Below are 18398 nucleotides of genomic sequence, written 5' to 3' on the forward strand. Positions count from 1 at the left end.
GTGAAAAAAAGCCAAGCAAGAACACAAGGCCTTGAGTTCAAGCCCTAGTACCAGGTGCAATAAGCCAGACCCAAAGAAACACAGGCTCCATGGTTTTCCTCATTTGTAATAATTAGTATATGTCTAAGGATAGACCTAGCAGAGGATCACAGTAGCTCAATAGCTATGTATGTATGACCACATAAAATGATGCTAATTGAAATTGCTTCCAAGATATGGAAACAAGAGGCTCTTTTTGTTTTTGTTTTGTTTTAATGTACTACATGAAGTTATTTCTTTTTTCTTTCATTTTTTTCCTTTGGTATATTTATCCCTTGTTGTCACTGTTTTTTTATTTTGGTACCTTGTGTCTTGTATACACATTTATCTGATTTGGGGAAAGGAAAGGGAATAACAAAATGGTGAGACAAAGGATAAAGGATGAACCAGTGCAACAGTGATACAATACACTGTGTTGGAAATGAACTTTACAACTTGGTGGGGGGGAGTCATGGGGGAAATGAGAGTGGGAAAAAAACAAGGGAGGAGGTAACATTATTCAGCAAGAAATGTACTCATTACCTTACTTATGTAACTGTAACCCCTCTGTACATCGCTTTCATAATAAAATTAAATTAAAATTTAAAAAAACAATACTTTGCCTTAGAGAATCTGGATAGCATTAGAAAATCACTGCTAACAAGTTGCTTTGACATTTCTTCTGTAAGGTATGTGGAGAACAAGGGAGCTTGCCTTGTAATCTGTCATCCTGTGGGGGCTCTGTCTGTACAGGCCCTGAGGGGCTCCAGCAGTGTGATGGTCCCGCCTGCCAAGGCCTTCTGACCCTCTCAAGGAACATTCTTCAGAAAGCCCAGGAAGCAGAGGCTGTGATCCACCATTTGGAGAACCAGACTCAAGGGTTGACGAATCAGGTAAAGAATGTCTTCTGCTTGATTTGTTGTTTTTAATGTACTATGTGCTTTTTTTGTTGTTTCTTTTGTATGTTCTTCCCCCTATGGTATATCTCCTGTTGTCACTGTACTTGATTTTGGTCCCCTGCATCTTGTTTATACATTTATCTAATTTGGGGAGGAGAAGGAGAATAACAAACTGCTGAAACAAGGACGCAGGATCACCCATTGCAACGATGATACTCATAAGACACTATGTTGGAAATGATCTTTGCAACTTCGGTGCGGGTGGAGGGGTGGTGGAGGATTGGAGCGGATAGGGAAGAAACAGTAGGAAAAAAACAAAGGGGTAACAATGTTGGACAAGACATGTACTCATTACCTTACTCATGTAACTGTAATCCCTCTGTACAGTGTCTTTACAATAAAATATTTTTTTAAATCTTACCAAGGCAAAAAAAGCAAGCTGGATTTTGGTAAAGTGCCATTTAATTTACCAGCAAGAGAGGATAGACTCTAGACATTGTGTATTCTAGAGGCTGAAAAATTAAGTGTTCTAAAGATTAAAATAGAGCAGGGTGCTGGTGGCTCACGCCTGTAATCCTAGCTACTCAGGAGGCTGAGATCTGAGGATCGCGGTTCAAAGCCAGCCCGGGCAGGAAAGACCGTGAGACTCCTATCTCCAATAAACCACCAGAAAACCAGAAGTGGCGCTGTAGCTCAAGTGGTAGAGCGTTCGCCTTGAGCTGAAGAGCTGAGGGACAGCGCCCAGGCCCAGAGTTCAAGCCCCACGACGGACAAAAAAAAAAAAAAAAAAGATTAAAATAGAGAGCCAGGTATTACTGGCCCATGCCTATAATCCTAGCTACTTATGAAGCTGAGAATCAGAGGATCGCAGTTCACAGCCATCCTAAGCACAAAAGTCTATGAAATTCTTATCTCTAGTTAACCAACAAAAAGTTAGAACTGTGGCTCAAACAGTAGGGCACCAGTCTTGAGCAAAAAAGGTAAGGGACAGTTCCCAATCCCTGAGTTCAAGCCCTACCATGGGTAACAACAACAAAAATATTAAATATATAGATGTGTGAGGGAAAAGATTAAATGTACACATGTATGAGAGAGAATGGTGATTTTGATCAAGATGCATTATATTCATAAACTGACTTATTGAATTGTAACCCCTTTGTACCATTACTTGAAAAAATATAATTATAAAAGGAAGTCACTATTCAAATAAACTGTACAGAACTGTAAATATACACTTTTAAATAGATGGAAAAATTCAAAGTGTATTATTGTTGGTCATAGGCTTTCTGTGGACATGTTTTTCTATAGCAAATACTACACAGGAATGTCAAAACTCAGCATGAGGACTGGGAATGTGTCTTAGTGGTAGAGTGCTTGCTTAGCAAGCATGAAGCCCTGGGTTCAATTCCTCAGTACCACATAAGCAGAAAAAGCCAGAAGTGGTGCTATGGCTCACAAGGTAGTGTGCTAGCCTAGCAGAAGTTCAGGGACAGTGCCCAGGCCCTGAGTTCAAGCCCCAGGACTGACAAAAAACAAAATCAAAACAAAAAAAAGACACCTTAGCATGGAAGCTTTGAAAGCTATAGATCTCTCAAAGCAAAGAATCATTTTTCATAAATTCAAGGATATAATTCCTACTAAAATACAAATTTTAATACCAGAATTTAATGTTAGAAAATGCTTGAACATGTAACATTTTGAAATTATTTCATTTACTTTTCTGACAACATTTATGAGTATCATGTTTAATTACCCAGCATGTTTGGTTTTTTGTTTTCTTTTGTTCAAGTCACAGTTCTGAGGATTGAACCTAGGGTGTCACAGATGCTAGGCAGGTCCTCTAGTACTACCATCCTGTCTTTAGGCTTTTTCAAGATGCACTATATCCTTTGGTTTTGAAAATATGATGATGGCATTCTTCTTTTTTTGATAATACATACAGAGCCTTTGATGAGGAAGAAAAAGGGCTGAACTTTTATTAATATAATCCAAATATTATATCAGTCTGCATTCTTTTTGTTTTTGGTCCTAATATTGAGGCTTGAAATCAGGGCCTTAGAGCTCTCCCTTCAATTTTTAGCTCAAAGACAATGCTTTACAAGTTCCAACTTTTTGGAGATTGGAGATTGGTTAATTGGAGATAAGAATCTTATAGACTTCCCTCTGTACAGTATTTTTACAGTAGAAAACATATTAACATAATTTTTTAAAATCTCATAGACTTTGTTGCCAGAGCTGGCTTCAAACCACAATCCTCAGATCTCAGCCTCCTAAGTAGGATTACAGGCGTGAACCACCAACTCCTTGCAGTTATTTGTAAAAAGCAGAAGCCAACTCCAAATAAAAAGAAAAGTGTACAAGGCCTTAGTATCAACAGAAAGCTAAGCTTGGGAACAGGGTGAGAATCATAGGCAAGATAAAAACTCACAGAAACCCCTCCCCGCCCTCCCGCCTCATTCTCCCTAATTCTTGTTCAGTTACTATAGAGGGCAAGTTGTAGAGCTAAATTACTACAGAGGCTTAGTTCTGATGAGCTAAGATGGAAAATCTCCTTAATCTACTAAATGATGTGAGTTTTCTACTTGCCTGGTCCCAATTCTGTATTGCTAACTAATTTTTCACTTACATATGATTCTGCATTGCTTTTACAATACAGCAGTGATATTAACAACACAAATCTTGGTCTTACAACTCAGTGATTAAGAGAATCCTTGGTTCACATAACTTTAAACTACTCCATTCCTCTCTCCCCTGCCCCCAAATCAGACCTCTCATTCCATTGCAATGAACCCTGGTTGTGGGTGGATTTATGATTAAGCTAACAATAGCTTTAAGCTATTTGTCTTAAAAGATAACCCCCTCAAGTCTATATTAACAGAATGTGGTTTAATCAGCAAGTAAGTGGAAAGCTAGAAAAAGATGAGAGCAGGTGGGACTGCCATAAATTACTGTGGTATTTTCTTCTTGATTAGCAAGGGGAAGAGTGCCAGAAGAGACTGTGAGATAATTCTCAGGAACCAATTGTGTCAGAAGATGGACTGCAGACAGATGTTTTCAGAGTGAGGTGACTTAATGATCTGTCTTTCTGAATATGGCCTCAACTAATCTACTCTGAGATTTCATCAGGCCTACTTGAAGCTTTTCTATATGGAATGAATTCTCATTTTTCCTGAATTCTCATTTTATAGCTATCCAGCCTTATTTAACTGCTGTCCATGTCAAAGAAAGTTCTAAAGACTTGAGGATAAAGTCTCCAAAAAAATTAAAGTACACATTTTTAATCATATAAATCCTTTTTATAGTCTGTATTTCATTTGTTGATGACTATACATTAAATCCTTCTTCCCAATCTCTGGCTCAAATTAAGCAGGCTCCTTCTGTGTGGAAATAAAAGATGCTTCCCTTCTACATTATGTTTGATTCTAATTGGCCCTATTCTGTCACAATTAATTTATTCAATAAAGCTCAGCTGGTTGGTGATATTGTCTTATTTCTTTCTCCTTCTCTCTAATTTGCTGGAATCCAAAAAAGTCCGTGACCTTTGCACTTCTAGCTGCTGGTGTATGGGTTCCTCATTCCTTCACCCAGAGCTTGTTTGGATTTGTAGCCCACTCAGCTCAAGCCCCTTTATTATAAGTAAACACTTTCTTGTTAGCTTTCAAAGAAAGTACATTACTTATATTTGAGGAATGATTCCAAGAGTAACTATTTGAACATATATTAAAAAAAAAAAAACTATTTTCAACCTGTTAAGCATAACAGTCACTACAGTAAGTAGTCCTAAGTAATTTGGGACAAGTTATTAATGTTAGAGAATGCTAGTCTTAAAACAATTTATGTTTTTTATATATATTAAGAAACTTCACCAACATTAGGCTAATATTGTTTTCAAATAGTAATTTTGATTACTAACAATGTTACAAAATGAAAATTCTTCTTTATTAAGAAACTTTGAGGGGGGAGATAGGAGGGCGGGGATGGTAAGGGGAAAAAAGGAGGAGGCAACAATGCTTGATAAGAAATGTACTCATTACCTTGCTCATGTAATTGTAACCCCTCTGTATGGTATTTTCACAATAAAAAAATTAATAAAAAAAGAAACTTTGATAATGAGCACATGATAATCATCTTTTAAAAAGAATCCTTTGGAATGAACCTATGGTTTAATTACTTAGACTTCTGCTTGTGTGTTTTTTTAGCAACAATTTTATTTGAACCAGCCAAACAATTAAATATTCATAGAACATGTCTGATTTTTACATATTTTTTTCGTTGTTTATTTTTTCTTATTCCAGATTAAAAACATAAGTGAACTGGCAGAAGTCTCTGGAAACAATGCCATACGGCTGAGTATGAAACTAGAAAATATGAAAAACCAAAGGGAATCTGAGGAAAAAAAACTGAACTTCTTAATCAAAAAAGTGAAAAAGATTTTGTTAGGTAATTTTTAACAAAGTTTTTTTTATCTCTTTCTTTATAAAAATGTACCCAAAACATCATAACCAGTCCCAAATTATATTAGTTTAAAATGACATGGCTAAACCAGAAAAAAAAAAATTGATGTAACCTTTGGTTTTAATCTCAAGACATTATGCACCAAAAGGAAATTAAGACTTTCTGGGTAAGATTAATTTTAATCAATTAATAATTGGAGTTTCCAATGTTTTCTCAGCAATCACTTCATTAATCTATTTCATATTTTCAAGAAATCTCTGTGACCAACCACTTCTCTGCTTTAATGTTTCAAGAGATTGTATTAATTCATTCTAATGCAGATATCCAAGGTAAAAAGAATGTATGTAGATACAACCTTTAAATAATACTCACTAACAAGAAAGGGGAATAGACTCAGTATACTGGACAATTCAAGCATATTAGCAATGAGTTAGCGAGAGGGATTGGGGTTGACAACACTGGTTGACTAAACTTTTTGGCAGTTACTGCAGATGCAAATTAATTCAGGCAAAAATTAAAAGCAAATTGCCTATCTAGTTACATGAAGATAGTAGCAAGTGTTCATGATAGAGTGGGTATGTATAACCTGCTTCCTATATAATTCACTGCTTATAGTGGCTGTGCTCTCATTGTTAGTGAGCAAATTTCTAATAAGAGGTTCAATTTAATTAACCTGACAAGTTGAAAAAAAAAGAATCTGTATCCAAATATTATTAAAATTAAAGGTCCACAGAACTAAGGATCTAAGGCCTGGGAAGGTGGCTCAGTGGTAGAGCGCTTGCCTTGCATGCCTGAGGCCCTGGGTTCGATTCCTCAGCACCACATAAGAAAAAACCTGGAAGTGGCGTTGTGGCTCAAGTGGCAGAGCGCTAACCTTGAGCTGAAGAGCTGAGGGACAGAGCCCAGGCCCAGAGTTCAGGCCCCACGACCAGACCAAAACAAAACAAAACAAAACAAAGAACTAAGGATCTAAGTAAGAGATATATACAACCTAATCATTGTGTCCTAGGAACGCAGTGTTAAATGCAAGTGACTTTGATCTGGAATTCACTATGCTTACATGTACATGATGCAGTGATTGCTAAGGGAGTATGATGACCTAAAACCTGACTTCTTTTTTTTTTTTTACCCCCCCCCATGACTTCTTATTTAAGAGGAAAATGTGCCTCCAGAAGATATAGAAAAAGTTGCAAATCGTGTACTTAACATCCACCTTCCAATAACATCACAAAATCTAACCCATGAACTTGATGAAATACAGACATTTGTACAACTCTGTGAGGACTACAGGATAGATGTGAAGAGGCTAAATAAGGCAGCAGATGGAGCCCAAAAACTTTTGGTGAAGGCCAAAGCAGCTGAGTAAGTATAGTATTAATATTCTCATCTTGCTATAATGAGCCACCTGTTAAAGGTCCACCTGAAAAAATTCTTGGCCCTGGGAGCCATAATGTGCAAATGAAATTACCCTCTAGTAATTCAGTGTCAAAACTGAAGGCTAAGCTTTTTTTTAAGAAAAGTGACAGTTGGGAGACAGTGTGTAGGGATTTCTGTTCTCCTCAGAGCCTTCCCTGTGGTCTGAGGCCTACATTAATGCATGCCAGCAAATGCCACGTGTGAATTATATCCCAACACTTTAACCTGTGGTTGGAATATGGTGTCATTTCCCCTTCTACGCTTATTGTCTTTTGAAAATCTAAATTTACAAAATGCTACAGTAAAAACAAAACAAAACAAAACATTACAATAGTGGGGAAGAGAAGAACTAGGCTCTGGTACCCCCAAAATAATACAGGAGTCGGATATACATATGATGCAAGAGTTAATGAACTCTTAACTCCTTTTCCCCTGTTCACTTAGCCAAGCAAGAAGGCAAAGCAATCTTTATGGTGAGTGGAGGCTGTGGGTGAGGGTCATAGCATCATTGGAATGCTCCCCAGAGCTGAGGCCTGAGCTAGACCTGAGGCAATCCTCATCATCCACTGGAACAAATGATGTGGGCCAGATGCCTCTGAAAGTCTGACCCCTTTCCAGTATTTAAAACCAGTTAGATATTATAGCTATGGTATAATTAAAATGCATTAAAAATACAGAGCGTGCAATGGTAATGCTTTTAAAAGTTGGTTGGTACCTGATGTACCTGGGAGAAGCTCAGTCCATGAAAAGAAAAGAAAAAAGAAAAGACTATAGAATTAAATGCTGGGATGTGTGAGTAACTTAAGAATAGCTGGGTGCCAGAGGCTCACACCTGTATTACTAGCTACTCAGGAGGCTGAGATCTGAGGATGGCAGTTCAAAGCCAACACAGGCAGGAAAGTCCGTAAAACTCTTATCTCCAATGAACTACCAGAAAACTGGAAGTGGTGCTGTGCAAGTGGTAGAGCACTTGCCTTGAGCTGAATTGCATAGGGACAGCGCCCAGGCCCAGAGTTCAAGCTCCACAATCAACAACAACAAAAAAAAAGTGGGAGGATTTTGGTAAATTTTTCCCTTCTTTACATATCTGGTACTTTCTGAATTTGCTATAATGAGCCGTACACTGAAAATCTAAAGAAACAAGAATATAGTTTATATGTTATATACACATAATACAGCCTATCTGTGTATAATATATAATATACATAATATTGTAATATATACTGTTATGTATTTTCCACATACATATAGGAGATATATATATATATAGAGAGAGAGAGAGAGAGACAGAGAGACAGAGAGACAGAGAGATTGTGAGTGTGTAAAGGAGAAGAAACGGGTGCTAGTTCTTAGGGAATGTACCAAAATGAAATGCTAGGGTAGAGGGTTTGTACTGGGAGGAAGGAGGATTCCTGAAGTTCAGAGGAGAGGAGTGGCTGTGGGAGGAAAGGAGGGCTGGGTGTGGCAGGGATGTTTTATAGCCCAGCTTATTTTTGTTGTGGGCACAAGCACATCTACTAATGTGTCTCCAAATCTGATGTTCTATTCACTTGCTATGTTCTATTCAAAGTGGTTTTGAGCCCACAGCTGTAAGCATCCAGTGAATGCTGACTTGAGGTGAGTTCTCTTCTGTACAGTGCTTTATCACTTGGAATGCTTGTGATTTTAACCTCTGACTGGGCCCCTGAGTGGCTGGAATGTCAGCAAAGCTTAAAACCCCCCTGAATAAACATAGCCTGAAACACAATTCCTCTCTTGCTCTCAGTGGGGCCTCTCAATCCCCACCCCCACGCTGATAAGTATTTCGAGAGTGCCATGTGTGGTTCAGAAATTAGAAAGCTGCAGTTGAATAGTTTTTATGGGCAAAGGAACCTATATTTGGTAAGAATCTATATCTAGTGGATATACACATGTGTTGTTATTGGCATTTAAATTATACCTATTTCTCAAAATGAAGCCTTCAGTACTTTGCTTAAGAGGAATTTAAATTGACTTTATAAATAATTCACTACAGTTTCTGGCTGAGTGGAGTGAACTTTCAAGGTGAAGTAAATAAATAATTGTATATTTATCTAATCTGATATGTTAATATCTTACCTTAGGAAAGCAGCAGATGGTCTATTAAACCTTGACAAAACATTGAACAAGATGCAGCAAGCTCAAATCACCCAAAGACAAACTAACACTTCTATCACACAGTTGACTGTTGAGATAACAAAACTAAAAAAGAATGTACTGCAGGTATTTATCTTCCTTTTATACTAACCTGAAATCGGTTTGATGGTGGGGACAGCAGAGTGGTTTTTAAGGATGCCAGTGTCACACTTGCCTTACCTGTCTGATGGGACAATTATGAGGATAAATTAAGATGTTAGTGGGCTTCTGCACTTTATTGATGAGTTCTACATTCATGTGAGTGGTCTTGTTGCATTCGTGATGCTAAGAAGATACATTAAAAAAATTCTCTGCAGAAGCCTTCCATTCTTCATTTCATTTAGTCCTAACCAATTCTGAAGAATGAGACAGCTTGTGAAGGAGGAAACAGGCTCAGGAAGGTTCATGTGACAGCTTCAGGTCACACAGTTAATTAACCGTAGATCTAAGCCCTTATATCATGGAGAGAAGTGGCTTTAAATGCTCATACACGACAGAAGTGAAGACATTGTTGTTCCAAGGTTGTTGTGACTAAACATGAACTTCTGCCAAATATTCTAAACTAAAAGGTTATCTCACCTAAAAGAACTGTTCTAGGGGCTGGGAAGTTGGCTCAGTGGTAGAGCGCTTGCCTTGCATGCCTGAGGCCCTGGGTTTGATTCCTCAGCACCACATAAGCAAAAAAAAAGAAAAAAGCCGGAAGTGGCGCTATGGCTCAAGTGGTAGAGCGCTAGCCTTGAGCTGAAGAGCTGAGGGATAGCACTCAGGCCCAGAGTTCAGGCCCCACGACTGGACCCAAAAAAAAAAAAGAACTGTTCTATCCAGAGCCCAATGGGAGGAAGGCCCTGGCGTAAGCCATGCCATGGTCAGGAAGAGTAAGCCCAGAAGTTGGTGGTTGGAACAGGACCTGATCTCATGGTGTGAGGGCTTTTCTTCCTTGACTGCATCCTCTGTCATATCCCCTTCCTTACATTGTTGAGAGTTACTCAGACTCTGCTCTTCAGGTTTTGTTTTTAGATCTACTGCAGGCATTTTGAGATGAAAGGCAGAAATCAACAAACAGGAAAATGATTGCTAGGAAGAAGCTACATACATACAGTAGCAAAACAGGAAGGCCCCTAGGGTTTTCATTTCCAGACACATATTGTAGAATAGGAGTTGGCAAATACAACCAAATCATATGGCCTGCGGCTGCTTTGCACCATAACAGCACAGAGTTGAGGGGTTGCAAGGAGTACGTAAGCCACTTTATTATCTATCCCCTTACAGAAAAAAAGCATGCAGATGCCTTTTCTAGAAAAACTCCCACAGATGCCTCAGGGCATGGGAAGAGATTTCTATATCTAAAAATATAGCAGACTGATACCCTAAGGAACCTCTTAGTTAAAAGAACTAAAAATATTAGCTAGGATATTTCAATTTTTAAATACATAGATGAATTTATAAGAAACCAAGGATATCCTTAGAGACCAAAAATGATGGGGAAGCATGAATCCAGAGCGTAACCAAGCCCTAATCTGACAACAGCAGATGGCACCTGCCACTCTCTAGTGCTCTGCAGACTTCCACTCCAATGGTTGCTATGCCAGACAGAAACCAAAGCCCACATAAGGAGGTGAGAAGTCTCCTGACCATCACAGAAACGGGAATACAAAAGAAAACTCCTCCCCCCCCCCCCCCCCACAGAGCCAATAAAGAATTTTCTTCTGGCTGGGCACTGATCCAAGCTACTCATAGGCTGAGGTCTGAGGATGGAGGTTCAAAGCCTACCCAGGTGGGAAAAAAAGTCTTTGAGACTCTTATCTGCAATTAATCAGTCAAAAGTCAGAGCTTGCTGTATGGCTTAAGTGACAGAACACTAGCCATGTAAGTGTTTGAAAAACCTGAGCAAGATCCAGCCCAGGCAAGAAAGTCTCTGAGATTCTTATCTCCAATTAATTACCAACAACAACAACAACAATAACAACAACAAAACCTGGAGTCAGAGCTATGGCTCAAGAGGTAGAGTGCTATCCTTGAGCATAAAAAGAGCTCAGGGACAGTACCCAGGCCCTTAAGTTCAAGCCCCAGGACTTTTTTTTTTTAAATCAAGTTACAAAAATGTACACTGTATTTGGCTATTTTTATTTCTAAAACTACACTTTGTTAGGAATTATTCATAGACTATACTATACAGCCTTTAGAGCCTGGGCACCTATGGCTCACATTTGTTATCTTAGCTAATCGGAAGAGATCTGAGGATCACAATTCAAAACCAACCCAAGTAGCAAAGTCCAGGATACTGACGACCAAAAAGAGGAGCTGTGGTTCAAAATGTGGAGCACTAACCTTGAGCACAAAAGCTCAGGGACAGTGACCAGGTCCTGAGTTGAAGCCCCAGGATTTATTTAAAAAAATAAAAATAAATGAAATGAAATAAAAAACATTCGATTCAGAATTGTGTCTGCCTTTAGTGAGAGGAGAGATTAAATGAGATGTGTTTCTGGGGCTTTGGCTCATAGACAGTGTTGAATGCATAAAATTGGCTAGGTTAAGAACACATTTGTCATAGTTTTTTTTAGACCTTTTCATATGTCAATACTTTTCTTATAACTTTTTCATATATCAAATGCAACAGCAAAGGTGATGACCTATTCTCTCTTGACATCACACACAGCTTTTTTCTCTTTTGAGGAATTAATAAGAGCCTATTTTTTAGTTGTTTTATTAAAAGATTTGTCCCTTCTGCTCAACAACAGGCAGAAAATCAAGCAAAAGAAATAAAGAACAAGCTGAATTTCACAAAGCAACAGCTGGAGCTGGAGGATGAACTCACCCTGCTGCAGACCAAGTGGCAAAGGAGCCAAGACCTAATGGGCAGAGCGAAATCCCAGGCTGACTCGGCTCTTCACCAGGCTGGGAGAGCTGAGAAGGTCACTTTTTCCTTTCACTGTCTCTAGGAGCAAACAATGCTTCTGTAAAGAACAATCACTGTGAGACTCTTTTTTTTTTTTTTTGTCGGTCGTGGGGCTTGAACTCTGGGCCTGGGCCCTGTCCTTCAGCTCTTCAGCTCAAGGCGAGCGCTCTACCACTTGAGCTACAGTGCCACTGTAAAGAACAATCACTGAAGCCCAGATTGTTGTGCCATTACTCAGAGCATTTTTTAAAGCTGATCCATGCTCGGTGGTGTATACTCATAAGATCCAAATGCACAGAGACCCTGTACATCCGAAGACTACCCAGTCATGTCACAGTGTTCCCCCTCCACGTCCCCATCCTAGTATGTTTAGTAGTCTTCTAGTCACATAGTCTGTAAACCAAATTTTTCCCAATTTTTTCATATTTTCACAATTTAAGCTTTTGGTTATTATATTTGCCCTTTAATTCAGCTGTATAACATACAAAGAAAGTAGTAGATTTTTTTTAAAAAATCACCCACCCAAGAGATAGATCAAGTGACTAATGTTTGTATGAGTTAATTAAATGGATGTGGAAAGTGGCCTATTATTTAGGTTGCTGAAAGAATCTATCAACTCATTTTCTTAGCAGGAAATCTTTGGTTGATTAAATCAATATAGTAGCTTGAAGAAAAGAAAAATGTTAGTTTCTACCACTGGTCTGTTCTCTTGATGTTAATTTCTAATGTCTAATTGTCCAGAGCTTGGGAGGTGGGGACCCATATCCTGTCCATCCTCTGCCTGTCTCTAATGCTTGCTCATCGACTTTCCTTCTAGGTCGTCAATCACATGTATTTGGTGTCAAATACTGGTAGTCAAATACTGATTTCAGGAGATAGAGCTTCTTACTAACATTCATTTAAGCCTTCCTTCTTACTACATTTCTTCTTTTGCCTACCAAAGGATTTGAGGCTTCAAATTTTCATTCTTTAGTTCATACTTTAGTTCTTACAATGGTTTTTAACCCAGCTGAACCAGAGATTTGTCAAGGGTACAATGAAATCATGCCTTTTTCCTGTATCTCCCATCCTAACATTAGGATGTGGTGCGTCATAGATGGTTTCCTAATCATGCAATAGTGATTAATATTTTGTAGCAAATTTCGTTTTAACCAAATGAGTTTTTCTAACATTAAAAAAACCAAACATGCAAATAAAGCCCTCTCTGAACTCTCAGACAGGCTCAAACACATTGGCTGAATTAAGGTTTCCTCTGTTCCTCTTTGTGCATAGTGTTTGTAGGTTTATCGTTGCATATGCATGTGCTTCCTAAGTATGTTCTGATGATAGTAGTGTGACTCTGTTACAGGAATTTGTTGAGCTGGACAATCAGTATGCTATTCTTCAGCATGAGACAAGTGCCAGAGGACTAACAATGGAAACTTGGGGGAAAGTCATTCAGCTAAAAGAAGCAGCAGTGAAACTAGCTGAAGAAACAGAGGACAAGATAACAAGGATCGCTGGTATCTGTTCTTTTATCTGCCCCACAGATGTGACATTGTAACAACTCCACCTCCCCCGTAGACCATTTGTATTCCTCCCTGTTTATCATTAACACTATTTAAACCACATGATTAAGTTCACTGAGAGAGGAGAAGGAGAGGAATTTGTGTTTCAGGGACTGTAAAGGAACAAGTTTCACATGTGAATTTGCCTAGGAAGGAATGACCCTCTGCTTTGAGTCTATCAGAGCAAACTAAGATTCCCTTTGGCCACTGTGAAGATTCCATCTCCTCAATTCCGTGTTCTCAAGTTTCTAAAGAAGAGGTGTCCGCCTCAGAGGACAGAGATATTGCTAAACATACCACAAAGCACAGGGCGCTCCCCAAAACAATTGCGTCCAAATATAAGAAACTGAGGCTGAGAGGCCTTCTCCTAACTCATGCTGCTTCTTTTTTTTCTCAGTCAAGTAACTTTTGGGTTAGTATGATCTACACTCTAGCATACTGGGTCACCTCACATGGATTAGTAGACAGTAAGCCAAGGGAAAAAAAATCACTTTTTTTGGATTTGGATCAAAATGAAAATGCTGATGCACACAGGGTAGAGTAAACGTGTGCTATGCACAGCCAAAATCTAAGTCCAAATCTTCTTTTCCACACTCACTTAATTTTTCTGGGCAAGCATTATGTCCTGATCTCTAGTCCAGAAATACCAATGAGTATATTGCTTTACTCATGGTTATATTTACTGACTCCCCAAAATTTAAAACTGATTATACTCTATTGAGATACGTGTAACTTTCAAAATATTGAAATAAGCAAGACTCTTTACTGACAAATTATTATAAAATGCAACTTTGTCCTGACAACCATTTATATCATCTCCATGGTATGACAATGAACTGCAGTGTAACTATGGGCCAAATTCAGGAAAAATACAAACCAAACTATAACATTAGTTTTATTTGGGGGAGAAAACCATAGCCAATATCATGAAAATCATTTTCTATTATTTGACCATAGGAAAAAAAATGAGAAGACTATTTCTAATTTAAATCAGAGCCCAAACTACTTCCATTTATCCAAAATGTACAGTTCAGGAAATTAATTACAAAAGAAATTTGTTAGAGAACTTGTCAGATATACCTAAAAAAAAAAGTGCATTCTTCATTTTCTCTCCTCATTTTACAAACTCAACCAGGTAGAAAAATAAGCTTGATTTGGCTGCCACTCAACTCTGCTATTTGAGAAGGGGCAGAGCATTCATTAGAATGACATAGATGTCCATAGGATCCCGGTGAGGATCTTGGGATCCCAGTGAGAACTTAAGTTAACAGAGTGAAGGATGGTCTCAGCCTGAAACCAGGGTCACACACAGAACTCCAAGTCAGTCAGAAACAGAAGGAATACTTGACATAAGGCTGGACAAGTACTTGAAAGTTTAGTTGTCTCAATTATCTATTTACCGGAAGTAGTGTTGTGGCTCAAGTGGTAGAGTGCTCGCCTTGAGCTGAAGAGCTGAGGGACAGTGCTCAGGTCCAGAGTTCAAGCCTCATGACCGACAAAATAAAAATAAGCTAGAATTGGTGCTGTGGCTCAAGTGCTAGAGCACTCACTTTGAGCAAAAGAAATTCAGAGACAATGCCCAGGCCTACAGTCCAGCCCCAGGATTGGCAAAGAAAAAAAAATTATCTATTTACTTTTTGGGGTGTGTGTGTGTGTGTGTGTGTGTGTGTGTGTGTGTGTGTGTGTGTGTGTGTGTGTGTGTGTGTGTGTGTGTGTGTGTGTGTGTGTGTGTGTGTGTGTGTGTGTGTGTGTGTGTGTGTGTGTGTGTGTGTGTGTGTGTGTGTGTGTGCGCACGCATTTGTGTCAGTCCTAGGGCTTGAACTTGGCTTGGGCTCAGTCCCTGAGCTTTTTTTTTTTTTTTTTTAATCTGTCATGGGGCCAGAACTGTGGGCCTGGGCGCTGTCCCTCAGCTCTTCAGCTCAAGGCTAGCACGCTATCATTTGAGCCACAGTGCCACTTCCGGCTTTTTCTGCTTATGTGATGCTGAGGAATCGAACCCAGGGCCTCCTGCATGTGAGGCAAGCACTCTACCACTGAGCCATCTTCCCAGCCCCAGAGCTTTTTTGCTCAAGATTAGTGTTCCCCTACTTGAGCCACAGCTCTACTTCAGCTTTTGGGTGGTTAATTGAGGGGGAAAAAAAGCCTCACAGACTTTCCTGCCACTGTGATCCTTAGATCTCAGCCTGCAGCATAGTTCAGATTATCAGTATGAGCCACCAGTGCCGAAGCTGGGAACTGATAGCTATCTATTGACTGCATTAGCATTTACCCCTGAATTTGATGGCTGTCTTGTTTTGCTGTGGGTTGCCTGGCTAGGTCTCCTCTGGTCCCACCTGGATTACACCCTTCAGTGGATGGGTCAGCTGGCCAGGTCTGCTAGGAACCTGTGTGGTTCAGGTGTGAGAGTTCTGTCCATGGACCCTGTTGACACTATTTACAGCACGGTGTTTCAGAGTCCACTGAGAGTGAGAACAAAATAATAATAATTGATAATTCACTTCCTATCATTTTCACTGGCCAAAACAACTTGAACAGCCAGCCAGCCCGAGTTGAGTAAGCATGGAATGGGGAGTGGGCAGACAGACTTACTTGATGAATGGAACCACAGGGAATATAGAATTTCTGAAAACAAATGATGGTATAGAAGGGCTGGATGCCATTGGCATCACCAGACCTGAAGGGTCAGGGGAAGCAGGGCTGGTGAGCCCTGCATTGAAGAAGCTGCCAGAACCCCAGTGACCCTTGGGTCATTTATCAACACATTCCATTGGCCAAATGTGAATTAAACAGAGGTGAAGGGAGCCAGGTGATCTTATCCAGGAGGTTGGTGTTCAAGGATATATAACAGGATGACCATATTGACTTACCTGATAGAAACAGGGGGTCTGTTTTTTTTCCCCAAATATCCTTCCAGTGTTAAATGCCCTTTTCAACTCCAAATGACCTCTATTTGAAAGCCTGGAGTGACTGAACACTCACTACCTTCCACTGCAGCTCTTTAGCCTTTGAATAGCTGTGGCTCGTGAAAAACCTCCTCTTTCCACTAAGATAAGGTCTTCCTTCAAGGTTGCACCTGCTGCTTTTCCTTTTATTTCTCAGGATGACAGAGAACATACTCACTCTGCTTTTCTAAGCTGGTCTTTCAATACTTCAAAATAGCTATGCCATCATACAAAACATCACAACTTAAGTTCACTCAGAGGACGCAGTTTCAGATTCCTTCAGCAGCCTGGCACTTTTCTCTAAATGCATGTTTGTTTGACAATAGCTCCAAACCAACTCAGCATTCAGGTCTGCCCATTGAAGGGAGACATTTGCTCTTGTGCTTCTACAAGTTTTATTTCTAAGGTCAAGAGTTTGACTCCAAAAGACCACTTCATTGTTATATGTAGCTCTCCACAGATCCTATGTCCACTATGACATGAGCTCTTTATTCAAGTTTACTAGACTTCTCAAGTGTTCGTTGAATGAGGAATGAATAAATGAATGCCCAGATACATAGGTAGATGGGTGGATCAATTAATAGACCAATAAAGGGATGGATAGATAAGAATGAAGCTCAAAGGCAGCAGTTTGCTCTCAGTATTCATGGGTGTATGAGTCAGCAAGGAAACAGAAAGAAGGGAACAAAAACATCAACCTTTTCTTACCTGAAAAACTGGAAAAAGCTGAAGTAAAGCACATGTTTCAGAAAGGAAGTTTGAGAACTGGAGGTTTTATTCAAATGGCATCTGCCTAGCAAGAGAGAGGCCTTGAGTTCAAACCTCAGTACCACCAGAAATAATTAATTAATTTAACTAATAAGAAAAATATTTGATAATATAGTAAAACTGGAGGTGTTTTCATTTCTAATGACTTCTATCTAAATGCTAAACTTTTTTAGATATAAACATTTTTAGACAGAGATACTTAATTTTCCCTGATTTATCTGAAAATCTTAAGAAGCCTGGTGAAAAGAAATGTTTTATGATTAAGTCAAAACACAAACACAAAACTAACATATCTCCAAGGGACACACAAATTCCTGTGTCTGGCATTATATAGTTATTATCTAGGAAGAATCTATCAGCTGCCCATATATCATTTCTTTCATCCTTTTCTTTTAGAGTTAGAAAAGAAGATCCAAGATTTGAATCTAAGTAGACAAGAAAAAGCTGATCAACTGAAACAATTGGAAGATCAAGTTGTTGCCATCAAAAATGAAATTGTTGAGCAAGAAAGGAAATATGCCATCTGCTATAATTAGTGTCCAAGCAAGAGCTTGTGCCTGGGTTTCTGGCTGCTGCTGTCCAAATCCAGACTGAACTTACAATATACTAAGGTCAGAGTCTTCTCCCTTCCTTACCCTATTTCTTCACTGCAAGTCTGTTCCAGGTGGCTGGAGGGAGAAACTGGGCCAGAGAAATAGCATTTCCATGTAATTTTATATCAGACTGGGGGAATGAAATATTGTTTCTGTTCTTCCATGTGATTGTTTCTAACACATTTATAAGATTATTTCTTTGTTGCTTTGTATAACCCCTGCTTTCCCTGTTTTGATGTGGGTATAATTTGTGGAGGGGAAGGGAAAAAACAAGTTGTTTAAACAGGGATACAGATAGACCCATTGCAACAATGAGATGTACAAGTCATTATGTTGAAAATGAACTTTACAACTTTGGTGCAGGGGCGGAGAGAGGAGGATTGGGTGGGGGGGATGGGGGAGGGGGGAGGATGGGAAGGGATGGGAAGGGGAAACAAAGGAGGAGGTAACAATGCTTGATAAGAAATGCACTCATTATCTTGCCCATGTAATTGTAACCCCTCTGTACAGTATTTTCACAATAAAATAAATTTAAAAAAAAGAAATGTACTCATTATCTTGCCCATGTAATTGTAACCCCTCTGTACAGTATTTTCACAATAAAAAAAAAAAAGAAATATTGTTTCTGGTTTTCCTCTTTGCTTTCTTTTTCTCTTCCATATCTTAGAAATAACTGGAACATATGACAAGTAAAATGTTTTTAAAGTTCT

At 39.1% G+C, this 18398-nt stretch overlaps 1 protein-coding gene across 1 annotated transcript in view; it reads left to right on the forward strand.

Annotated features, from left to right (window-relative positions):
- The window catches only part of Lamb4 (laminin subunit beta 4), a 91255-nt gene extending 73195 nt beyond the window's left edge, over positions 1-18060 (forward strand). Inside the window, exons 27-33 of the mRNA XM_069996223.1 lie at positions 708-911; positions 5213-5357; positions 6527-6734; positions 8891-9029; positions 11681-11854; positions 13187-13340; positions 17492-18060. Coding sequence (XP_069852324.1) covers positions 708-911; positions 5213-5357; positions 6527-6734; positions 8891-9029; positions 11681-11854; positions 13187-13340; positions 17492-17631 — 1164 coding nt within the window. The 3' untranslated portion in view covers positions 17632-18060. The remainder of the gene's footprint in view (positions 1-707; positions 912-5212; positions 5358-6526; positions 6735-8890; positions 9030-11680; positions 11855-13186; positions 13341-17491) is intronic.
- The last annotated feature ends 338 nt before the right edge of the window (positions 18061-18398 follow it).

The sequence above is a fragment of the Dipodomys merriami genome, unplaced genomic scaffold, assembly GCF_024711535.1.
Source record: "Dipodomys merriami isolate MVZ:Mamm:240054 unplaced genomic scaffold, mDipMer1.0.p SCAF_5, whole genome shotgun sequence".
Classification (NCBI taxonomy): domain Eukaryota; kingdom Metazoa; phylum Chordata; class Mammalia; order Rodentia; family Heteromyidae; genus Dipodomys; species Dipodomys merriami.